The 27046-nt window shown below is 37.2% G+C and overlaps 1 protein-coding gene across 7 annotated transcripts in view; it reads right to left on the bottom strand.

Annotated features, from left to right (window-relative positions):
* Window positions 1-1383: 1383 nt before the first annotated feature.
* Phf20l1 (PHD finger protein 20 like 1) overlaps window positions 1384-27046 on the bottom strand; it is a 68174-nt gene continuing 42511 nt past the window's right edge. For 5 of the 7 annotated variants that reach the window (XM_057791555.1, XM_057791554.1, XM_057791556.1 and 2 more), the window contains exons 13-21: window positions 23578-23634; window positions 22235-22342; window positions 16311-16475; window positions 14052-14233; window positions 12988-13087; window positions 11189-11384; window positions 8067-8421; window positions 6750-6915; window positions 1384-4655 (exon numbers count right to left, since the gene is read on the bottom strand). In XM_057791555.1, coding sequence (XP_057647538.1) covers window positions 4513-4655; window positions 6750-6915; window positions 8067-8421; window positions 11189-11384; window positions 12988-13087; window positions 14052-14233; window positions 16311-16475; window positions 22235-22342; window positions 23578-23634 — 1472 coding nt within the window. In that variant the 3' untranslated portion in view covers window positions 1384-4512. The remainder of the gene's footprint in view (window positions 4656-6749; window positions 6916-8066; window positions 8422-11188; window positions 11385-12987; window positions 13088-14051; window positions 14234-16310; window positions 16476-22234; window positions 22343-23577; window positions 23635-27046) is intronic. The other 2 variants (XM_057791559.1, XM_057791560.1) reach the window with 1 other exon arrangement.

The raw sequence follows: 27046 nt of genomic DNA, 5'->3' as shown, positions 1-27046 counted from the left end.
ATAATGTTCTAACTGACTGATTAATATTAGTATTTGCAAGTTGTAAATTACATACCCCATCTAGAATGAACTAAGGAGGGCAGAATCAAAGCCCTATTGCTGCTCATAACAGTGTTCTCAATTCTGCTTATTTGCTTTCTCCTTCCCTCTTCCATTCCCCTCACCTTTCTCCTGCTAAGTACACTCAGAAGTCTTGTGTTGGGCTGTACTGTAAGAGCTATTTAAAAGCAACAGACATTAGGAATTACAATGTCTTAAATTTTTCTAGAGGTTCTACTCAAATTTAAGAGAACACTGTTTCAATGAATATACAGCATCTGTTTTCCCTGCTCCATTACCTACAAGTCTAATTATCTTCTTTCCTTTGGTCTCTTTGGTTGAGCTTCCACTAGAAAATGCTACTGCCTCGATTAGCCTACAGAGCATGATCCTATTTTCTATTCAACTCTAACCATATTAACTTAATGGACTGCACACAGGTAACAATCAATGACCACTGAATTTCCAATTCACTTCATAAGTTTCTTGGTACTTTAACTATCAAAGAAAAGTTCCAAGTTTGGTATGCTCCATCTACAGACAAATCAATGCTCAGAGTAATCACACAACTAGTAAACTTACAGAAAATCTGAGATTACAAAATCTGTGCCTATTCTAATATAGCAATTTATTATTCAGTGACAGAATTCATCCCAAATTTGATAATAAAGGAACCTTTGGCAATGAATTACTTCTCACTTAGGATGAGAAACCCAAGACAGAGGGTTTGGATTTACAGAGACATAAGCAAGTGAGTATCTTCCACACAGGGAGTAATATGAATGCCAGAGTTAGAAATAAGCACAATCTTAACACCCAGGCTCTATTGCCATGAATCGGTTACGTCAGCTTGCACATGTTCCGAATCCCACAGACCAAACAGAGTTTGAAATAGTCCCTAGAGGTTTCACAGTAGAAAACTGAAATAAGAAGAATAGCCAAGGAACACATGCTACACAGGGCATGAAAACTATCTTATTATCCAGGATGTATCTGAACGTAAGCCTGAACCTCAGCACACTCATTTAGAAAACTGTCATTCTTACCTGTCCTGTGAAAGAATTTAGGCATTGCAGGAAGCATGTACAATGCCTTGCATGGAGCAGGTGCTTACTGAACACACTTCTCTAGTCTAGCAATGAGAGTTTTGAAGACTCAAAATGAAAACACAGCTAGAATGACAGAGGCAAGCAAAACTGCTTCATACCTTCATGACCTTGTTTACGAGTCCCCAGCAGGATCAAGGAAGACAGTGATGTTGTTCTAAGGAATCACTACATGTGGTGATGAAATGACTGTTAAATGCTGACTCTGCATGTCAAACACAGACCGACAGGATGTTATTAACCAAGACAGTGACAATGGCAGCAGATTTGGTTTATTAGGGAAGAAGTATGCTTCAGTCTGAACATGTGAAGTATGCACATTTTAGTATGAACATGGAGTTGAAACAGATAGGAACAGGGGCTTTGCCTGAAATTATGAGAATAACAATTCCTTTAAGGAGAAAGTACATTACTTCCACAGTCAGTGGACCCACAGACAACCATGAGGAAGTACAAATTAAATTTGCCAGAAATTTTGAGGAGGAACCCCTCCACCAGGACTTGTTTTCTTCTGTCTGGGAAATGAAATATTATCTTTGAAGGAAACACCCTCTCCAGTTCATTGCTCACATTTCAGTACAATGATTTTAGGTAAGACTAAGAGGAAAAACAAATCTTACTTGACACCTCACAATCAATTTGCTTCTCCAAAATTAAAACATTCTCTCAAAGAAAAGTTCTGCCCTCTCTAGCTGCTAATGGGCCTCATGCAGTTGTGGGTAGGCTCCATAGTAACAGCGTATGCACACATAATCTGATATAGCCTTTAAAGGTTGAAATCTAAGGATCACCTTTCTTATTCATTGACAAAGAAGCAAGCAGAACATTTAGCATGTTCTGTTAATGAAGCACTCAATTTGCTGGTAGCTAACAAAGTGGTTGAATTTTGAAATATAGGTTTATTGCTCATTACTGGAAATGCTCAGGAAGGACAATGTTTTGGATTTGGTGTTTTCTTCAATAGTGGAATCTTTATATTTTATCATGACACATTCTTGGCATGAGAGTTAAATTTAAACATGAACTTCACTACTGTTTTGTGTACAATTGAAGCACATAGCTTGAAGATACTGTACACTGAATCTTTAGCGAGCCTGTATTTTGATAGTGATCCTACCACACACAGTGAGATGTTGAACTCTCCTCTTGTGGAGATCAGCTGGCACTCCACATTTGGAGCATTCCAGACTTTTGTGTTAGGGACACTTATTCTATACCACAATACTGTGCATTACTTTAACCAAAGTCACCAGAACTGAGAAGTTGAGTATAACTGAATGCAGAGCTCATCTGCACATATGACAAAAATCAAGGCAACACCACTATTCACAGGCTAAGGACATTACTGGCTCTATTTCTGAAAAGAAGATGCAAATTCAATGTCTCAGCTGCAGTTGAGAGCTTTAGAGCTATCGTTTTAAAACATAAATCAACAATATAGTATCAATTTTAAAACAGACATTAGTAAAATTACTCCACACATGGGTTATAGGCACTACGTTTTACTTTAATATGCAAATTTAAGCAATTACCCCACAATGACTTCTGCTGAAGCTTTCATCAGTAGGAGCTCTGACAAAGTTTGGATATGACAAGTAAATACAGAGGAATAAACTTTACGTATGGTGATCTTTGGCACATTTGTCAGTTGGAAAAATCTCAAAAGGCAATAAAAATATTTCTCAATGTTTTGCACATTCTTTTAATCTTCACATCAAAACATAAGGCCACAAAAAGGCAAGCTGAAATTTTAGGATAAGTGGAATAGTTTTAATAGAGTTTTACATACAGTACCTTACATATAGAACAGTGTGTTTGCAAATTTAAATAATATCTGAATGTACAGTGGCATGAATTCTTATCAAAGATAAATTCAAGTTCACTGTCTATCAGTTCTAAACGAGTTTATACAGAGAGATAGAACTGATAAACAGAATGAGGCAAAAAATATTCAAGTGTAATGTCATCAAATAGCTTCCTCTTTACAGTCTTTTCCCCTTTTTAAAAAAAATTTCAAAACCTGTACATACATTTTTCGTTTTTAAAAACAGTCTGTTAAAAGGTAACATTTTATGTTAACCACCGATTTGTATAGTCTATAGTAATAAAACTAGATATGTGTGATATAAATATGTGTTGATTATGTACATATGTACGTTGACTATTTAAACAAGCAGACTCACTTACGCATACCTGCACATGTAGCACTGGAGGGTGCACACAATTCACACCAGGACTGGCAGACAGTAGGACCTAGGCTCAAAAATCCAGCAAGAGCTGAGTAAGCAACTTAGTTGCCTTTGGTTTCATAAATCTGTCCATTTATGATCAAAGCTAAAATTTTTTAATGCATATTTATCTTTTAAAATAAAATTTGTCTTCAGAAATGAAGCTTTTCCAGTATTCCACTACTAGCAGTTAAAAAAAAAAAATCTACAGCCACAGATTATTTTGATATTTTTGTCACTCCTCATCCCAGCTGAGGTTTTTTTTTCTTTGTTTTTTGTTTTTTCAAAAGACAAACACACCAAGCATACCCAGGATCAAACTGTATGCTGAAGCTTGGACAGTGCCACTCACCTATACAGAGCACACACAGCATGTGGTGCACAGGACTGTATGGTTAATGGCATTGTGTATGGCGGGTGGCAGGACTCCTGCAATATTCAAGCCCTCTTTCCAGCAGTATCAACATTTGGCACACTGGGCCCTTTTGTAAGCCACTTTGTTTTTAAAGAGCACAATGCCCGCAATAAATTCCAATTATTTCGTGGGTTTCTTAAAATACATTCACAATGAAGTTAGAATTCCACAATTGTTTCCCCGAAAGTGAGACTTCCATTGTCAGTTTTCTGATTAAATACATTCATCACCCAAGAAATAGCTCATGATCCTCCAGAAGTTTAAATAACCTAAGTATCTTTGCAGCTGTATCCAACTGTTGAGAAAGCAATTCTTAGAGCAAATGTGTAGAACTCTCCAGAACTTGAATTTCCTTACAGTGTTGTTTTGGCCAAATGCTGGTTTATAAAGATGGGTATCTCTTCTAGAGTCTATATAAACACATCATATTTCTCTCTACGGGTATCTTGAGCTTTGTGAAAGCAACTATAAGAATCCTGCCAATTCTGCTCCTTTAGTATAGCACACGGTATTCTATGCACTGATTCTTGGCATAGATGACATTAGCATTTGCAGCTTGCTCACTCATTTTTAATATCAGTTTCCTTGATAAAGTTGTTCTTCATTTTCCTTCCACGATGCCATACTACTGATGTCACAAATCAGTAAATGACCAAACATTACTAAGCTTTTTGACTATCCACTTAGCTGAAGACACATTCTTGCCACTGAGTATTTACTATTGTTATACAGAGCAAAGAGTTGCTATTTGTTGTACTTTGCCCATGTCAAGTAAGAGTTGTTTTATGTGGCGTTTAAGTTGGGGCAGTCTTGCAAGAGGATCTGGTGGCTCCAATTCTCCTGTGAAATCAAGCCAGCTTTCCAGAACTAGGAGAAAGAGAGAAAATATGTTACCTGACATTAGAAGAACAGCCAGAAGACAATCAACTAGAAGGATGGAATGGTGACTGAAACAAAGAGTTCACTTCCCTCTTTTCAGGCATTCCACCCACAATAGTTCTAATCCTTCTAGGTGATCTTCATCTGCTATCTCAGACACTTTTCCCCCTGAAATACTGGGGATTGAACCTAGAACAGGTGTTCTGTTACTGAGCTACATACCCAGACCCATTCCCTGTCATCCTACATGTACATACACATACATACATACTTCATTTAGGATGTCTTCCCTCTAGTATATATAATATGCATACATACACATACACATTCATTAGTATGCCTCATTCACTCTCTTCAGCAACAGAAGATAACAGTTCCTTGTTCCTGCTCAAACTTTATACTAATTTAGATATAAATCATTTTTACTTAATCTTCTCCTTTGTGTACATGTGTTTGTGTGTGCAAGTGATGGTCAGAAGTTGGATGTTGTTCCTTAGACATTATACACCTTTCATTGGAGACCAGTGATGTAGGAGGGTCTTTTGTCTATATGTTACTTTCATTGGTCAAATAAAGAAACTGCCTTGGCCTTTTGATAGACCAGCCCTTAGATGGGTGGAGTAGACAGAACACAATGCTGGCAGGAAGAAAGCAGAGTCAGGCAGATGCCATGCTTCTCCTACCCAAGACAGATGGTGGTTAGACTCATGCTGGTAAGCCTGAGTGGCAATACACAACAGAAATGGGTTAAAGCAAGATGTGAGAGTTAACCAGTAAGAGGCTAGAGCTAATGGGCCAGGCAGCGTTTAAATGAATACAATTTGTGTGTTGTTATTTTGGGTGTAAAACTAGCTGGGAGCCAGGTGGCAGGAAGTGGCCCGCCGTTCATTTTATAGACCAGGTTTCTCATTGGCCAGGAATGTTGCCAAGTAGCTAGGCTAGCTGGCCAGCAAGTGCCAGGAATCAACTTGCCTCCACCTCCCATATCATCATTGCTGGGATTACAAGTGCATGCCATCACACCTGGCTTTTACTTGCATGGCTTCTAGGGATCTGGACTTAGGTCTTCATACTTGTAAAATAAATGCTTTACCATTTACCATCTCTCCAAGCCACATCTTCCTCATTAACAAAGGAAAGAGGTAACAGTTTCTTAGGGTCCTTCAGGATCACTTCTTTATTGAAACATTGAAAAAAGATATTCAAGTGGACTAAAATACTAGGTAGACTTCAAGCAACGAATTTACATGCTCAATTTTCATTGTTTCCTTTTAAAAAATCTATTAAAAACATGGAATTGTCAAAACACAGTTTCATTTCTTCAAAAATCCACAGAAGATAAACTACCTCTAGCTAATGAAATTAAAATCAAATGTAAGATGCTTTTGAAAAAGGTATCCACTTCCTCTCTTAAGGGAGAGAAAGGCATAAGCACAGCATGTCTACCTTAGCACAATGCAGTATTTACAGGAAAAGGACTAAAGGGTGGAGGCAGGCTATGTTCTATGAGGTCAGGACAAAATAGTCAAACCAAAAGAAACATATGGGATTCCTGGAATTCAATTTAATTCTAGTTTCTCAAATATAAAATGGGGGTATTTTTCTGGGTACTTTTCAGAGTTTCTATGTGATGATAAAATTCACATAGATGTGAGAGAAAATTATTTGAAAATTTGCATGCAAACTTATGTTTTACTTGTTTAATTTGCAGGAACTAATTCTACTTAACAAACAGAAGCCAAAGTACAAATGAATATGCTAATGAATGTGTTGACTTTAAAGAAATATTTTTCAATAAACTAACACTCCCCCAAATATTCCATATAAAACCAGGCAAATGGGCAGTATTTAATAAATATCCAAATTTTGAATAAAACAAAACAGACAAGAAACCACTACTAAAGATAATACCACCATCCTGTCCTACAACATCCTGCACATGCTAACATAAAGGAAGAGACAGAGATCAGCAGGCAGGTAGGGTCTAGATAGTTTGCATCCTACAACTTAGCTCCAAACAGCTTCTTCATAACAACACTAAATAGATGATAGTAGTTACACCTGAGCTCTTGGCTACATTACCATCCACTTCTTTTTCTATGAGGTCCATCCTGCTGGTGACTTCATTCTGCACGTTTTCTATGTGTGTGAGGAGATTTAGCTGCCACTGAAGATGTGAATCTCCTGGGCCCTCTGTGCCCTTTTTCTCATTATAAACAAACACTTTATTTCCTGAAGCAGGATTCTTCTACAAAGGACCAGTGGGAAAAATAGAACAAAATAGAATAAAACAAAACACAGAGAACTGGATGAAATGTTACTTTAAAATGAGAAGGACAGAGTAAAACCTATCCCCCTACATAGGCAGGCAGAAGACAATCTGACTCTGAGTCTTCAGAGAAAGTTCCTGCACACCGTGAAATTCCATCTAGTGCTCTTCCAAACTAAAGATCTTGCTAAATCCCTCCTCCTCAATGCCTTCCAGAGTGTGCCTCACAGGAGACAATTTCAGTAAAATGTGCTAAATAAATGAGCACACTAATTCCATTCCATAGTTGGATTGACTAGTAACGTGGACCATTTTCTCCCTCAGTTAATTCATTAATTCCAACTGGTGACATAAATGGAGTGAAGAAAGATCAATTATTGAAAAAAAAAATCAAGCAAACTATAAAACACTAGTATAAAAGTTCAGTTGATGATACACTGGCCTTTATTATTGTGGTTATACTGGTGAACTAAAGGAAGATAAGAATCTTTTAAAAAACATCAGAATGCAAACTGTTCAAAACATACACATAAAATCTAGATTTAGATTTGCCAAAGGTAATTAGTTTCAGAGAAGGATATTAATTTGACAAAATAATTTGCTACAAGTTTCATGATATATAAGCTTTCCAAATTTAGCTGTGAACTTTTGGTGACGCTTTTAAAAGAACAAGTTTTAAAGTGGCCTTACTAGTGGAAAATCAATAAGGCATTAGGAGCCATTTCAATCTCAGTGCTAAGTCCAACAAACAGGAGACATGTTAACAGTTACTGATAATGGGATTGATATGCAGACAAATATGCTACAGATTTGGAAGGATAGGGTCATGCTTTATCCAAAACATATTAAACATGACACCATATATAACCAAATGGTCCCACAAAACTCATTTTTCATTTTGATAAAAAATGTGGGTTATTAATTTCTGGAGACATCAATAGTTCTTATGAACTTTAGGGTAGCAGATTGATGGATTATAACAACTCAATGTTTACATGGATAATGTTTTGTGGCGGAGAAAAGATAAAACTTTAAAATCTTTAGCCAGGTATTTCTGTATTAGCAAAGCCCAAGGATTAGGTGTGTTTAATGCTAACAGCTCATTCTCTTATTCTTATGGGAACCATTACCTTCTCTGACACTCCATGCTCTTTTGCTGAATACAGAAGATGGCTTTTATTTCCCATGCGGAGTTCTCCATCTTCTTCAAAACTGCTAGCATCATCATCATCTGAGCTTCCAGGGTCTGTGAGAGACTGGCAGTCCTGAGTAAAGGTTTGTGGCTTTTGATAGCTATGTTCACTTGTTATATACGTTCCTTCCATTTTCAGAGGTGGTGCTCTGTGGTTCTGTACATATTTCTTTCCCTCCGAGTTAGCTATGTCCTGAAGTGTCAGTTTTTTCTCTGCTCCAGCTACTATCTGATCCTGGTCTTTTCTCTTTCCAGAACAAGCCCAGAGATGAAGATCAGGATGGTGTTTATTCCTTAAAAGAAGAATGGAGACATAGCACTTAGGAAAAGAATGACAACAACCTGAAAATTGTAATAGATTTGGTAACCATGCAAGAAATAGGTCAGGATCAAAGAAAAATTTGTTCTTAAGTTGATTCATCTAGCATTTCATCCAAAATTCAATCCCCTCTCAGTTTTCAAGAAATACTACTCAGAAAATCAACAATGAACTTAATTCTGTTGATTAATGTCACTGATTGATACACACGTCTTTATATACTTTTCACTGTCTCTGTATGATACATAAACTTTATGTGAGCATATTTTATAACCTTTAGTCAATCAAAAATAAAAGCTGTATTCATGAGAAAAGTTCTACAACTAAACACATAAAAAACAAAAGTCTATTATTCCACTATAGCAATTTTAAATGGATATAATCTTGCGGACTTTTTCTATACATCCAAAATTATGAAAAAGAGGAAACTGAGGGGTTGGAGAGGAAATTAAGGAGCTATGAGCACTTTCTGCTCTTGCAGAGGATCTGAATAAGGTTTCGTTTCCTGCACTGCACCAGGTGGCTCACAACTGCCTATAACTCCAGTTCCATGGACTCAGTGCCCTCTCCTGCACACTCCTGATGTATACACATACACGTGGGTACTAACATATACAAACAGGAACAAATAAATCTTTGTATTTTGTATTTTTTTTAAAGAAAAGTATACTTTAAGAAACTGTTTATACAAATAGGACTCCTCATACCTTTCCTTTTTCCTAAACAGCACATATTGAGCATCTTGCCACACCAGTACACACAGACTTTATTTATTTAGACTTTAATGGATAAATAATATTAATTGTCAGTCTAGTCCATTCCATCAGTTCTCCACCGATAGATGTGTATGCACATGTATCATTGAACACAAGTTAAAATACTGCACTCAGACCAATTTCCAGATAAGGAACTGCAGAATAGAATATATATTTTTTTTTAGTTACTATACAATTGGCCTCCTGGGAAGGGTCGTTATTCATATCGACTGTGGTCTATAGTAATGCTCAAGCAAAGCAGGGCTCTGCTCAGAATTAAGTACAAGGTTACTCAGAAGTTATGACTCCTCCTAAAGGCTCGACAATGGCTGCAAATTAATAATTTCTAAATGAAACTCTAATCAGTTTTCTTCTAGTATTTATATACACATTTACAATTTCTCATTTTATCCTCTTTTATCTTTTAGACTTCTAGCAATCTAATATCCAGAAAATAAGTACTTAAAATTCTCAGTAAGTAGAAGGCATACTAGGAAAAAACCTAGTTCTTTGCCTCCACAGTCCAGTGGAATGAATCCTGCCAGTTTGGAGAGGTGACATAACATTCTGAAAACCTATACCTAGAGCTGGGCCTGGTAGCACACACTTATCATCCTAATTCAGGAGGACTTCAAGGTCCAAAGCCTACCTAAAAGGAATAATGGTTTCAGTATATATGCAATGTACCGAGTAGAGCGGGCTCAAATCTAGCCAGCAGGCAATGATGGAAACATATCTAGGGAAACTAGCTGTAAAAAGACCTGAATGTCTAAGAAATTATACTTCATTTAGGGATTATGTTTTGGTATAGCTGGAACGATTGGTCAAAATAGTAAGAAGGAAGGTATGCAATAAAATCCTATTATTCAAGATCTTTTGTCAGAGGCAGCACGAAGAAATGACAGCATAACAGAAGCTAATGTTCTGTGTCATTAATGTGAATGTTGCTATCAAGAGTGAAGAATAAAGCAAGAGAAGAACAGAGCCACAGAAATGAAAAGGTACAGAAACTTATCAGGTGAAATTAAACTGCCTGGCTGAGACAACAGAAGAGCACGTCAAAAAACACAGCAATCTCAGACTCACAGGAAAGGGCATGGGGCCTCTGGATGCAAAAGGGAAGAAGGAGGAAATCTTGGGAGTAGACCATCCGCTTTATATAAAATAAAAGGATCTTTCCTGTGTTCTTTAAATAAGGCTGGCCTGGCTTTAGAAGGAAATGAGCACAACCCCTCAAAACTAGCCAGACGTTAGGTAGAAGGACCTGGGCTTTCCTTAAATGAGACTATCCTCTGGCTAAAACATTACAGTGCACAGCAGCAAAGGTGATCCAGAATCTGTTTCCGCCCTCACCCTTTCGGAGTTTTAAGCTGACTGAAGAACACATCGTCCTAGTTGACTAAATTCATTGCATATTACATCAGAGAGTGAAAACAGACTTACCACAACAGCTTCAGTTAGCTCTGTGCATACAACATGAGCTCTAAAATCTTTTGACATAGTAGGATTTGAACTAGGTAGACAGAGCTTGCCAACAAATAGTTAATCATTTTTTCTTACTTTTAAAAAGTAGATGTCTTTTAAATATTCTGTCTTCTGAAGTACTACTCTGGACCTCCAAAAGACTACCTGATATAAACTATATTACAATCTGTGAAGACAATTTTATTTATACACCTCCTAATAAAATAATTTTTTAAGAAAACCTATTTTAATTTATTTCATTTAGTTTGTCTTTATATTTATGGTTAACTAATGTTATACTTTTATTTGTAAAATAAATAAAAGATTTGTATTTGTATTCAGATTGTAAGAATGGGACTGCAAAGATAAGCTCAGATCTGTGTATAACTAGTTCCTGGGAATCAACCCTCTCCTTGCCTCTACAGGTACCATGCCCATGTGATACACATTCATAAATGCAGTCACAAAATAAAAATAATATTAAAAAATTGTGTAAGGCAGTGTGAGAGTCAGTTCACTTACTTTAGTATCCCAATCTTCAGCTGTAACCCATGCAGGACTTCAGTCACACCATAGACATCAGCAAGCAGATGATGTGTGGAAACTATCTTTTTGGCATTGAGATGAGAATAATTCTCTTTTAAAAAAGACAACCCATACATTCTTCCATTATTCAACCATTCTTTATCATAACGATATTTTGCACTCCATCTCTGACCTGCAGATGAAGTTGAAATTAAAATAATAAAGGATCCTATTTATTCAGATCCTTCCCACTAATGCTCCACATTAAGACAAGTTCTACCACTAAAAGTGACCTCTAAACTATACTAGATAGCACGCTGAGGAAAGTTGAGATGTCAAGAGCTCCTTAGCACTTTTGGTGAGCCTGTCCATGAGAAAGAATGCCACTGAGGGTGTGGCCAGTGGCAGATGATACCTGCCAAGAGAACTCTGGTGTACAATTTTCAATTTTATAAATCAGCCAGCTGTCCTCTAAGATGGCTGGCAAAACCATAGGTCTTTCTTTCACTAACGTGATCATACCCAGATGAAGTAAAGCTATAGTTAGTTAAGCAAGTACAGATCCTATCTTCATGACAGCGATCTCACACAACGCTACAATAACCTAGAGCTCAATGCTAAATACATATCAGGTCCTCTTAGAATTAGATGCTCCTGTGTTTGTGTAACTATGAGGAGCATGAATAGTTTGAATCAGTCTTCATTCCTAGGTGTTTACAGATAGAATGTATTCAAAAAAAGCAATCGAAGGGACAGTAAAAGGCTGTATTTGTTATTGAAGACATACAATGAATAGCAAACATCTATAATAGAAGCATAAACAATAAATTAGTGTTTATATCCACATAGCTCTGAATAATTCTCTTTCTTCTTTGTTAACATGTGTGAAGCCAGAGGCTATGCTTCTTTATTTCTTTTCACTTCAGTTGTTAAGACAGGATCTTCCGTGGAATCTGGAACTTACGAACACAGCTAGACTGGTTGGCCAAAAAAGCCCAGGGGTGCCTTCTGTCTCTGCTTCCACACTGCTGGGATTCTAGGTACGCCTAGCTTTTACATGGATACTAGAAATCAGAACACTGGTCTTCCTGCTTGAATGAAAGAAAGCACCTTACTAAGCCTTCCCTGTATCTCTCTGAATTCTTATATTTTTTTTTCCTTTGTCTTTTGATGAGTTTGGGAAGAGAACACTTGACTAACTAGTTTTTTATGCCTTGGTAGCTGAAACTATATTCTACAGGTAGAACGTGGTACTTAGCATAGAGGAGGGCATAACAAAGCAAGTACAAAGGACTGGGAGCTTCATTTCAGTCTGCCACTTAGTGGCGCTTCTTTAGGCACAAACATGTGACTTCCCACATCTAGCTGTTTCATCTGAGAAAAAAAAAGATATAGGCAAGGCTCTGGAACCCCATTTATTCTACAATAACTGTATAGGTGGCACTACCCACCCAAAACTTCTAAACTCATCAGATGGACAGCAGGCAATGAACATTGGCCCACTCAAACCAGTATAAATAAGGCCAACTAGAAATCAATACATAGGAGTAGCCAAAAGCTAGCTACAGGAGAAAGCCATGATCTCCATTTCGGTAAGATGGTTGGTATATCAACACGTCTACATACATATGTTTGTGCAGGTGATTACTAGGATAGTCATGCTGTAACAGGCAAAAAGTATCTTCAACCCACATTATGGCAGAGGAGTCTAGCTAACCAAGAAGTGCAGGTGCTCTACACAGTGGCCATACTCTGGAGTCCGCGTCACACAACCCACACGGGGCGGAGGGCCTCACCCGGAGGGTCCCGACAGATGTAGCAGATGTACTGCTCCGGAATGCTGTCCTCCAGGAGCCCCATGCACACACTGTGCTGCCAGCACAGGCACTCTTCACACTGCAGAGAACAGAAGAGACCCATAGTGCTGGCTGAAATGGTACCCTCAGACCAGGATAGAAATGGCACTCTCAGACCAGGACAGGCAAGGGAAGACACACATCGTTGCCTTTTAACTAGCCGACCTACTTTCTGGCACTGCCAGTTAAAGACCTATGTGCCATAAGAAAAAGTCATGTTTAAGACATATTTTATCATTGAAATAGTCAACTATCTAAAAAACTATTTTATATCACATCTATTAAAATACACTTTAATAAACTACTTAAGAGAAATGCCCCATGTTCTCTCCTGATTCACAGACAAAATCAAATCCTGAAAACATTTACTGAAGCAAATCTATAAAATGTCTGTGCAATGACACTAAGGTAATACTCGTGGTAAAATTCTAAATTCACAGCACCTTTATCTGAGAACACTATCACCACTGACAAAGAAGGTGATTACCTTTTTCATTCCTGTAGTCTATGTTTCCTAATTTTCCTACATACCAACACAAATACGGGTCATGCCACCCTGATTTCTCAGAGGCACCCATCTTAGAAGGAAGCACTGTTTCCCCTTGCAACCAAGTTCTTTTCTCTTTGGGGAATCCTGGACATTTGGGTTTTGATTACCACTCCCCAAAGGGTAACTATATACTGCTGATTATTAAGTGTCAGCAAAGCCATGCTGCGCTCAACCCTCCACTGTGGAGGAAACATCACCTTATGGACCTTTAAACATTTTAGTCTGAAGGCCTCAATCTGTTAACACAGAGCCTACAATGGACAGTGATAATCACAAGCCATGTCTGCAATCATTCAGTGGAGAGACTTCCTAACCAGTACTGATGGAGCTCAAAGCACGGCAATGTGTTATAAACTACCTTGTGAGGGATGGCCAGTAAAGAGGAAAAGAGCTCTTGTGCACCTATTCAACACCCACGTGATGCAGAACTGCAGGGCAGAGGATGACCAAGTACCTGGATCATGAAGCCATTTTCCTCATCCATTTCACAGATACATCGCACAATCTCATTAATAGCATCATCTTCATCCTGAGACTCCTCAAAATTAGTTGAATCAAAGTCTTGGTTGTACTCATCTCCACTCAAAAGCAGACTCTCTGTGGAAGAGTCATCCAGAAATTCCACATCCGACAAGTCTAGAACACATGAAAGTGCATACCATTTCCATGTCACTTATCAGAAAGAATGGAGCTATGGGAAGCGAGTGTAAGCATTTCAGCAAACAAACACATGTGAACTGAGTACCTGCCTCTGGAAAAAAACCAGATCATCTTTAAAGGTTTTGTAGATCAGGTGCTTTCCATCTCATTTATAATTACACTGCTGAAAGTAATACTAACTAGCCACTACTCTTCCTGCTAACACAGGCTGTGGTTCAGGCTGATACTGATAAAAAAATTATTAGTTTCTATACAGTTTGCAAACTTTTGATTGAATGTTCACAAATATTAGGCCCTTTCTGGTTGTAAAAGAATGAGTTTTATAATTTGCACTATAAAAATAATAATCTTTTAATCAACTATCATTGCACTTCGTATGCCAAGCATTATATCGAGAATTTACACACAACATATAATGTGGTTGAACTGTGCAGCCAGGTAGTGATAAAGGCAATTAAGCATCAACTGCTTAGCAGGGCATGGTGGCTCACATTTCTAATTTCAGCATTTGGGGGCTAAATTAGGACAATGAGAATTTGAGGTCATCCTGGGCTACAAAGTAAGACACTAAATTGATGGCAATCATAATATAAAAATAATTTTAAACTATATTATTAAAAGGAAGTAGCATACAAATAACATAAACATACATGGTCTGAATATCAGGTTTCATAGTACTGGCATACATACTTAAGAAATCCGCCAGAGAGTCTTGTTTATATAACTGACTCGCAAGTATTAAGCATATGTTTGGTTCAATTTGGGGGAGGAGCAATCGAGTCACTGGGGTGAAAGTTACATAAGATATACATATCATCGTTCCTCTTACACTATCAAAGGAGAAGTCACAGGATAATGATTTTGAGCAGCTTTATGAGACTTGCTCCTTTCAAACTGCTACCCCTCAGCTCTCATTGCTATGTTCCAGGACAGTGTTCTTAAAGGAGAGCTTCTAGATCAGGCAATGGTGGCATCACCTGAATATTTGTTCATAGAAACTCTGAGGGCAAGGCTAAAAGAATGTGTTTAACAAGTTCTCCGGGTGGCTGTGTCAAACACTGATGGTTGAGAACCTCTGCCTCTTTCTTTCTCCAAGCAAGATAGGGCAGACAAACAGCAAGAGGGTACAGTCCTGTGAGTCTCTATTCTCTCAAGTTTTGTCACTTCAGATCCATCCCTTGCCTACAGTACTCTTGAGCAAAAGCCCACCTGCAGATCCTGATGGCTCATGGGATGGGTCACATTATAAGTTCCCCAGAGTCACCAAGCAGCTATTCTATCTTAACAACCTCTGTGCTCTGTGGTTAGACTCAAGACTGTAACATTTTAAAGGCAAGGATTATGATGTGCACATCTGGTCCAGTTAAAAAAAAAAAAACCAACAAAACCACTGGACCAGATAGAAAAAGGAACTGTGCCTGCTGGTAAAGAGAATAGTGGGAAGAGAGGAGCTTTTTCTTAATCCTCCCCGCTATCTCAAACTTTTGAAAATTAAGATCTTGAAAGTCAGCCAGGCTTTCAAGGTGGTGGCGCACGCCTTTAATCCTAGCACTCGGGAGGCAGAGGCAGGCGGATCGCTGTGAGTTCGAGATCAACCTGGTCTACAAGAGCTAGTTCCAGGACAGGCTCCAAAACCACAGAGAAACCCTGTCTCGAAAAACAAAAAAAACAAAACAAAACTAAACAAAAAAATCTTGAAAGTCACTTCTTGCCTATTTTTAACAGTAAGGTAAGAAAATATTCTCCCTCTTAGAAGATGATTTGTTCCAGAAAGGATTAGGAGGTTAACAGGACAAAGAACACGTAACACTATTGCACCCACAAAATTACTTAAACAAGCATCTGCCTAATGAACTATAAGATTTGAGTAATAATAAAATATTATTAGTTAGTAGTTTGTATTTAAGTCTAATGTTGAGATTTTCCTATTAGCGTCTATAATTACTATCAATTGAAAGGCTTCCTTGACCAGCAACCTAAGAAGTATACTTATTCTCAATTTTATACTGAGGAATCTCAGGTCTTATTATAGCCACTACACAGTCACACATACTTTCACCACTAAGGTCAACGGACAGAATTGCCCTCGGGTACTGATAGGCTGTAGTTTTATCTGTAAATGTGCTTCGTGGAGCCAAAGAACTCCCAGAAGATCGAGTTAATGGAGAAGGGCACCTTTCCAAAAAGTCTAGGGAACTGTCTTCATAGTCGGAATAGTCTGCAATATGAAAACAGAAAGACACATTAATAAAGTTTCAAGGAATCAGGAGCCACCACAAGTCATGAGAATACACAAAACCATACAACCACTTTCCCTGTCATCTGTGACCAGCTATATCATTATGCAGCTGATGAATATGTTGGCAGGAACCAGCGAAATCAGGAACTCTATATAGTGTAGATAACTAGACTGCCAGAATCTACATGGTTATCAGTAAACTCTTAAAATGAAGGAATGATAAAGGGTCATGTCTACATTTCTCTCCATTGTTTTCACAGCTATACCTCCAGCAAGGCAAACATGAAGGAATTAGCCAATTTCTGTCAATTAAGTAAGAGGTTCTCCCAGATATCTAGCATAACTGTACTGATAATTTAATCAATTTTACATAAGCACACATAAGACAAACCTTTGAAGGAAATGAACTTGTATGTCAAAGACCTGTTCTTCTCAGCCTGGTTAAGTCATACAAGCAAAAGCTTACCGAGGGAGGAGTCTGGGAATAGAGGGAGAAAAGCATGGGTGGGAGCCAAGGTACTAGGAAGCACTGAAGTCAAAAGCACAGCGCATGATTGTCAAGTTCTTTACTGCTGGGGCAGTATGGGAGATAAGTAGGACAGGCACTGAGAGGAGCTGCAACAAAGTACATGGGGCTCTTTGCTGTTTTTTCTTTTTTAAGCTTTATTCTAATATAACCAATAGCCATTTACAGGTTTTAAAGAAAGGCAGGATGATACATGGTCTCACTTTATTTCTACAAGACCACTCCAATAGTAGGACAGAACAGGAAGCAGAGGAAACATGGAAAAAAGGGAATCTGGGTCATAGGTCATAGCAGTGGTCTACACAAAATATGCTGGTGACTTAGACTAGGAAGTTGAGAAGGAACATGCAGTAACAGCAGAATGGAAGCTGAGAACAGTAGTGGTGACATCAGGATTGTTTTTCCAGGTTTTATTTAAGGAATCAAGTAGTGATGGTAGTCTGTGATGGGGCTAGGGAGTAAACAGGGAATGGGGAATAAGCGAAGAAACAGGTAATTAGAGAGCAAGATTTTTGTTTTAGATGGAGAAAACTACCTAGACTCCATCTATATGAACCTAAAGAGACAGTGTGGAGTGCTGAGAAATGCCAGAGACAATCCTTTCATTTTAACAGGAACAGTACAAAAGATGGACATGCTCAGGGAAATGCATACATGTGGACAGAAAGCAAATTTTCACCTCCTGTGTCTTTTCTCAACTGAGCATGACTAGGGCAGGTCAGAGAGTAAATAGTTGCAAGGGCAAGTTCATAGGCACATAGTCATGACAGATCTGGTTGCTACTCAGTTCAGTCCTCCATGTATGTTCACGCCCTAATTGAACCTATACACACTTAAGTATCATGGTAAAGGGGAATTCAAGTTGCAGATATAATTAAACTAATGGGATGTCTGTAAAGGAGGGAACAAGCTATCCCTGTGGGCTCAGCGAAATCCTAGGGGCCTATTTCAAAATGATAAAGGCAAAAGAATCAACCCAGGTAAGATCTGACTGCCTGGTGCTCCTCTGAAGATAAGATGAGAAGAACGAAGCCAAGACACACAGCAACCTCTGAAAACCAGAAAAGCAAAGAGCACTGACTATTTATGGACTATTTGTTGGAGTCTCCAAAAAGGAATCAAGGATTTAGATTAGAGAACTATTTGGACTTCCGACCTCCAAAATTTGAACATGGTTTGTAAACCATTGTCTAGAAGAGCTTACACAATGATCACCATACAAACTAGAATATAACTAACCTGCCACCAATTAAGGACTCTCTGCAAAGATGAGAGTTTAAGTAAGTTCAGTGTGCTAATTAACTCTTAATACTCTTAAAACTCCAGTGAATTGGGTTTGGCTACTACTGTTATTTTATGAATCAAAGAATCAAGGCTGAGTACATTGAGTACACTGTTCAAAACAGTCCACTGTCACTGCATTCACACCCATAAGTCCTGGAAGACTGATTCCAGGAAGCTCACTCTTAACCAATAACCTCTAAGAGGAGTAGAATTAAAATGTGTGGAAACTGGAATGTCTGGTAAAGCCCAGGTTTCTGTCTACCATCCCAGGATACAGGAAGTGGGAACACTGCCAACCCATCCTGCTGTTGTCAAAGGATGGAGTGATCTTTACATAATATGACGTGACAGCATCTGAGCCATCTGCATAACTCCATGTTATCATCTAGGCAAGCATGCAAACAGTGATTATCATACTAAATACAGTGTTTAGCACTGCACAATGATAACCTCAGTTAATCCTGATGCTACTCAGATGAAGCATAAACTGCAGTAACCATTTTAGAGGAGAGGAGACTGAGACATAGGAAATATAAATGATTTGTCAAAGGTTACTCAGTTGTAAATGTTATGTCCAAGAAATGAAACCTGTAACTTATAGTGACTGCTTTCTGGGCAAAAGGAAATGAAGTAGAGGCCAATAATATAATAGTGAAAGAAATCGTAACTTGATGCTAAAAATCAAACATAGCTAACACTTAATTGGTCTATACTATATTAGCAAATAAATACAATGACTTGGCATTCTACAGTCCACATATACATCTCCACTTCAATCCCCTCTAGCTATCAGGAAGAAAGTCTTTTAAGTTGCAAGGGTTAAGTGAGAGTACCAATCCTGCCCTTCTTTGATCCCTCCAGCTTTGAGGCTGACTTTCTAACACTGTTACAGAACTATCAAGCTATCCAGGCATTTATGTGTGTGTCCTATCACTTACACTAGATACACCAATGCTTGTGTGGAAGCTCATTAGAGGAAACTCTTTCCACTGTAGTTTTGGCATTTTGGCATCTCTAGCTCTACTTTCCTTTGATCTCCAGGGCCTTTGGTCTCATAGTAACAAACACATGGAAGAGACCTCTGCAAGGGAACAAAGCTAAAAACTGGTAAAGTGTCATTCATAAATCCCCAAATGGCAACTTACCATGCACATACTGAACACAATGTCAGCTTTATATCTGGAAAAGCAGTTCTGATAATAAAAGCCTATGCTAACCCACTACTGCATGGAATGATTATAAAGAGCTACTTGAATAAATGATTACTTTCCTAAATGACACCTATACTAACAGGTGAAGACAGGACATTTCAGTATACCACCAGAAACAAGTGAAAACTTGTTCAAGGCAAGAATACAGTCTGAAGCAATCTTTAGGGTAAAGGAAGTAAAATAAACAACCTAGCTTCATGGTTAAAGTTAAAAACTAAGACTGAAAACTACTGTACAGGCTTGAATCTGATTCTCACTACCTGGCAGCTATATGAAATAAACAAATCTCTGCTACATTAGCTATAAAATGCAGCTATCAGGCTGCACTTCAAAGGAGTAACATAATAATATCAATTCATATAAATGAAATCCTCAGATACTGTTTGGTATACAAAAAATAAAACAGGATATGCAAAATATCACTGAGTGGTAAATAAAAGAATTAAATTCCCCCACTGTGCTAATGTTAGACTCAAACATTTAGAATAAGTCTTTGACAACAATAAGAACTGTTCAGTACTAAGTGTCTTCAAAATTCCAGTCATTTGAAATATATTTCTTTCTGTTTAAAGACCATTCTAATTAATTATCTGTGAAAGAAACACTTCAAAGATGAATGCAAACAACCCAGAATAACTTTGTGATTAATACTGAAGATGTTGGTGATGACTAAACTTAACAACTCTCATTTATAAATAGCAAGGCCTCCATATTTGCCATAGCTCTTGTAAACAAAAGTAGAAAAACTCTTTTTTTTTAATTACAACATATAAATATATGAGCCAGAGAAATGACTCAGTGAGTAAATAAATATGCTTGCAGCCAAACCTGATAGCCTGAGTTTGATCCATGGAACCCACAAGGTGGAAAGAGGGAACTGAATTCTGCAAGATTTCCTTTGACTTCCATACACATTTTAACATGCATATATACAAATAAGTGTTAAAAATATGAGAGGTATGGCCACATCTTTATTTCAGGAGATTGATGAATTAATTTAAGGCGCAATTTTAAAAATGGCTCTTAATAAAAGGTTACTGAATTGATCCCCACTCCAAGGGTAGATTGTCTTCTGACAATCCTTAATACCCTTCCTCCCCCAAGGGGGTAACTTCCTCCAGCTCACAAATCCTCCCTGTCCCCAGCTTTGCCCTAGTTGTTTCCCTTCTCCACTCTTCAGTGTTTCTGTCTGGTACTGAATGATGGAGCACACCAGCACACTGACACACATCTGATGCACATAGAACCAGTCGTTGCCACTGCCCTGAGCACGGATGGAGGGCAGAATTTATCCAGAAGTTGCATTAGCAGGTTGACACTTATTAGCGGTATTTATTTACATTACTCTATTGTGTGTGTATATACATATACATACACTCTATTGTATATATAACCTCGCAAGCTGAGGTTGTCTAGGGTATGTATACTGCAGTGTTATACATGAAGGAACAAGGACAGCATGGGATGAGGGTAGGTAAGGAACAAGGTAGACACAGGAATGCTTAGGATGCTCAGAATTCCCTGAGAAGTGGTTTTAAGATTATCAACTCACTTGAAACTGAATCTTCAAATTTACTCTGGCAGTTTTAGAGTTGGAGAATGTGAAAATGTCATATTCTGTAGAAAACTTAGATTTGCAGAGAGCTGAAATCTGAAAAATTTGTCTACTCATGGAACCTTCTGCCTAAAATTATGTGTTAAATAAGCTTTATTAAAGGTTTAATGAGTATCAATACAAATATAGCTCTGGGAACACACTTAGGTCCTCACACTTACAAGGCACTGAAGTATGTATATTGTCTGCACTATCACTTCAGTCCTGTCATTCATTCTTATAAATTATAACTAATGACATATTTATTTCTAATACCTTATTTATAGTCTATTGTTTCAAATCCTCGGTCAAATTGGCTTTTGATATAGTTTATTTACTATATTCTTTTCTCTCCTATCTAGAAAATTATACCCTATCATACTATTCTTTGGTGTTTATATTAGAAATATTTTTATTTCATTTTATTTTGTTTTAGAGGCAAGATCTCACACCAGAGCCCACATTGTTCTAAAACTTAGTATGTAGCCCAGACTGACCTCAAATTTGTGTAAATGCTCCTGCCTTTGCCTTCTGAGTTCTGGGACTTCAGGTGTGAGCAATCACTCCTGGCTTAGAAGTCTGAAGATGCAAGCTGAACTTCTCAGAACACAGAGGATAGTTGGACAGCTAGTTTAGGTGAAATGGAAAGCTTTGCCTTCAGGTTCAGTGAAGAACCCTGTCTCGAAAACTAAAAGAACTACAGAAGAAGATACCATGTTGACCTCTGGCCTCCAGACATGCATGGGCAAGTGCACATGGATACATGACTGCATACATAGACACACACAGACAGAAAGAAAAGAAAAAAAGACCATGTACACATATACATTTACACATACACACATATACGGTGGGGGAAATAAACTGCCTTCATCATGTTAAAGGGCTTGTGGTTATAGTACTTACTCCACCATATTGCTGAAAATAAAAGACTCCAGTCAGCTGGGACTTAGTTTATAGAACAGACTTGTATGGTTTTGGGATGACAAGACAAAGGAAAGTTACAAGAATGTCTCAGTTCTTAACAACATGGTGGGTTACCTTATCATACCCCTACTTTGGTGGGAGAAAAGGAGAGTTGAACAATCTCAAAATACTGTAAAACAGATCTCAGCATACTCACCATGCTGTTTAGATTTCTTTTTCTTCTTTTTCTTTTTCTTCTGCTTTGATTTGTAATGATCTTTGTCTCTCTTCTCTTTTCTCTCCTTATCCTTTTCTTTCCTTTTGCCTAAAACAAATAAAAGTAAATCCTTCAATAATCATGAGTGATCCTTAGTTGCTCCTTTGTGGTTACCCTCAAAGCAGCAAGTATGTTTTCATCAGTGATTCCAGTCACCTGCCCAGAGTGGACGGATTCAATTAAACTGTTCGTGTCATGAGTCTGGAACTCTTGCTTAGCTTATTGGACTATAAGAGGGGATCTTCATTAGCAGTGTTGAAAAATCCCAACTCCTGACACCTTAAAGTTAACACAGACAGTAGTTAAAATCTTTAAATGCGTAATAAACTAAAATTCCTACTATGTGCCAAGAAGTTAAATCCCATAATTTAAAAAAGACCTCATTATGGAGAATCAGCAGTTCTATATATGATTTAATAAGGTTTTAAAGAGTTTTTAAAAGATGGATGGTTTTTTTTCCTCCAGAAAAGCAAAATTAATTTTAATCAAATTAATCTATACATAGTTCCTTCCATATTTAAGTATTTCCCCTGGTATACATAAATGAAAAGAACAAGAAAAAAATTATTTCATTCTATTGATTATCCTAAAAACCCAAAAAGCATTCTTTTCCTTAATCATATCTACTTTAAAGAAGATAAATACGTCTAAGTAATATATCAGAACACTGTATTTCAAATTAAACTGAACAAATATTCTAGAAGTGATTTTTCCAGTTCAGAATGGGCTAGCTCACAATTTTCTAATTATTTTAAGACAATTTTCAGTGACTCCAGCTAGCTAACTGAAATAATACTTTACAAAACCACAGAGAAACCCTGTCTCGAAAAAAAACCAAAAAAAAAAAAATAATAATGAAATAATACTTTATATTGTCACCCATTATTTCTTGACTTTTGGTCATTACTCAACATAAGGTAGAAAAGACAGCAGAAAAGTCAGTAACCTTTTAATAAGGCATACTGAAGAATGTATGAAAAGAATGACTATTTTAACGTATCACCCATTACTCTAAGTCTCAGTATTAGATAGAGGTTTATTTTTAAACAGCTATCCATAGTTTTAACCAGAGACGTTCAGAAGCAATTACTCAGAGAACCCCCACAGAACACACATGAGTATGACTATGCCCTGGAGAGTGGGTGCCTCTGATGCTGAACTAGGTTACACAGAAGCAGATGTTCTCGGCACAGTAAGGAGCACTAGCAGGGCGGGGAAGAGACAGATGCTGTCCTCTGTCAAGCTTTCTAGCCTTTTGCTTAAAGATTACTTTCTGTCCATACCAAATGCAGTGGAGCTTTTTTCTTCCAATTTCACTTTTTTTTCTGTTTTCGATATTCCTGTGGGTTAGGGGGACAAAATGTAAATTTAGTCAGAAAGATAAAAATATGATACAGTTTTTAAAATCACTATTGTTTGAAAAACTCGAAATAAGAATCCTTTCCTACCTCCAGAAGGTCTGCATGATTTTATCACCTGAACTAGTAACCAAAACTTATTCAAGGAATATTTGTGTTCCTTTATCCTGCCTGGGTTGAATGCTTGGCCTCTACAATGCATTACTTATATGCTTCGAGTTTGTGGTTTAATGCCTCTGTACTTGTTTCCTTATTGCCAATATGAGTAAGAGTACCTACCAACGTTCTTTTAAGATTGTATGAAACAGAGTATGCAAAATGCTTAAGCTGGTGCCTGGTAAGTATGTTGCTTTACTTTTTGTTTGGGAGTGGATAATTTGAAGCTACACTATTTCAGAAATAGCGAAAATAGGGCTCTAACCATAAAGAGAAGTTTTGAAAAGGTCCTTAACCATCACTGAAGGCTGATGCAGTACCACAACCTTAGACAACCTAGAAGGTACCGACAGTTTTTTGAATGGCTAACCCATATTATCACTGCTGCTTCTGTGACAATCTGGATACAGATACTATTCAGAACATTTAAAGGAAATATTCAAATTCATAGCATACTGGCTTTCAAAAACATATAACTTTTTTCAATGACATGTAAACTGATATTTAACCTCTTGTTCCATAAAATCAAGGTAGTATATGTGAATATCACTTGTGTATCATCCATATGAATCCCTTATTGCTAGGTAACATAAAGAACCCAAACAGAACTATTTTGCTAATTATTTTTAGAGTACATAAATGTGAAATGCAAAGGTACACATATAATAAAAATATACCATATTAATGATATATATTACCTAGTAGTTCAAATTAGAACCGAAAATATTGTACCTCACTAACTATAACTAAAGCACCAGATTTCCTTAATGAAGCTTCACAACTTGGCTCAACATTTCTCAATGTCTTGTTTGTGGCTTGGGTTAATCTAAGAAAAATACTGGAGTATATAAAATACATTTCTATTAAATTCCACTTATTAGATTTCTTCTTGATTTTTAAAAATCAATTTATACCAACCATGTAATATATTTTATATGGCTTAAATATAAAACTATCAAAATATTACTCAATTTAAGTGGCAACAAGGCTCTAGAAAGTTTCAGATTAATAAGAATAATGATCATTACATTGATTGTGACAGAAAGAATGAAAGAGACCTCACAGCAAAAATAAACACAGTAACATTGCCATTTTATCAAGATGACTGAACACATTCATTACTTCCTTATGCTGACTACTGGACCATGGAAACTGCAAAAAAAATGTAATTTTCTTAAAACTAAGAAAGCATTTACAGATCAAATAAAGGGAAAAGTGCTGCTTAGGCCATAATGGTGGCATAACATGCAGAAGAAAAGTTAACAATGATTCCATCTCCTATGTTCCTAATCTGGATTGCTGAATATCCAGGTGAAAGATATCTAGGATTTAGGATTGCTTCAGGTGTGTGTGAGAGAGAGAGATGTCAAAAGAATCATCAAATTATCTGAGTTAAGGGAGTTCAGACAGGTGGAGCACACAGATAGTAATGGCTGCAGTCCAGCACTGCAGACCAGGGGATGGCACAGGAAAACACTCAGCCATTCTGAGTGGTTCTAGGAAAGCAAGTTCCAGACTATGCTGGCTTCTGCCTAAGACTTCACAGATGGTCAACTTTCAAAAGCAAAACCAGGAACTTGACATGGGGTTATCAATATTTTATATGATAAAGAACATTAAAACGAACACAGAGATCTGCAATACTGGCAAAATTTTTAGAAGTACCTACAAATAGAAAAACAAAACAGACCTTTTCTAGATTCAACAAAAGAATACAAGTGGTTTTATAAACTATGATTGTTATTATAATACCATGTGCTACAATTTGCAAACCTAAGTATTAGGGTATTAGTACAAAGGACAATGATCTTTAAATTTTCTCAAGAGGACATTTTCTTCAAATAAATTCTTAGAGCCACTGTAATACAAGAAAAGCAAAGGGCTTTCCTGACTCCAGTAAGAAAAGGAGAAGCCTGACCACTCTCCTATACACATCTGCAGAGTGAGGAGCGCTGAGTAAGTCTTCAAGCTTCCAGAGCGCAACAAAATGTAATCCCGGGGGAAAAGCCATGAAAATTGTGTGCGGGGGGTGGGGGGGACAGATAACAGAAAACACGATTACAGCTTTGTTTCGAAAAGTTCTGGAAAACTTTAAACGGTTGTTAAACAGTAAATGTAGAGTCAGAATCAAATATTGAGACAGAAATGAATGCCATTTAAAAGGTAGTCACAGTCAAGAGCATGTGGACCTAACTGCCATCCTCATTTAGAGTAGTCTCAGACCCATCTATGGCTTTTTTGGTGATAACACATGCTTATATTACCTAGATAATGCAATCCCTGGACTCATTACCAAAGATTTATCAGAGGTCTCTCCTCACTTAACTGTGACAATCAACATATTTACATGCCTATTATTTTTACATTTTATTTACAATGAATTTAAGAAATTACATTGAATTTTATCTAAAACTAAACTAAATTTGCCAAAAGTTGAATGGCCTGCTAATGTACATTCTGATAGTATAACGATATAGTGCTCATACGTTTATCAGTCTAATACTTGTATCCACGTTAATTAAAATACTCTGTAATAAAACAAATATTTCTTGATATTTTCCACTGATTTACTCAAAAATATGAAAATAAAAGTATATTACAATGTGCCTCCCAATATAGGACTAACTAAAATTGTTTAGAATTCCAATTTTATCTTAATGGAGGCTACTTAAGAATGGCTACCATTCTAAAACTATTTGAAAATTGTAAGTGAAAGTTAATATTGTCATATCATGATTTTTCTTTCAAATTTGAAATTAATGATGAATGATACAACAAATAAATAATCAAAACTTCAGAGCTGGAAGTTGCCACAGACATTACCTACTATAAAAGTCCCATTATAAAAAAAAAAAACAAAGAAAAAAAAACAGTGCTAAGAAAGTAGATGATTTCAATTTTGCTGAAAGAAAGTGAGAACAGAGGGCAAGCAGATGGTTCCTGTCACCTTAGTAATAGCACACCTTCTTCTTGGTCTGAGGGCTTCTGAGGGCCTTATTTTCTACTTTCTTCCCTTGTATACAACATATCTTGTGTCTCTTTTTTAAACTTTCAAATGTTTATTTAAACTATTTATTGTGTGTGTGGGTGTATACATATCCATGGTGCACTTGGTGGTCAGAGGACAACTTACTGACTGGAGTCAGTTTTCCCTTCCACCTCATGGACCAGGGTCTGAAACTCCAAATCTCAAGCTTAGGGAACACCTCTACCCACTGACTTATCTCTCTTTGCCCCA

Source organism: Chionomys nivalis, chromosome 17, assembly GCF_950005125.1.
Source record: "Chionomys nivalis chromosome 17, mChiNiv1.1, whole genome shotgun sequence".
Lineage (NCBI taxonomy): Eukaryota > Metazoa > Chordata > Mammalia > Rodentia > Cricetidae > Chionomys > Chionomys nivalis.
Note: the sequence above shows the minus strand (reverse complement) of the source record. Positions and strands in the feature narration are given on the sequence as shown.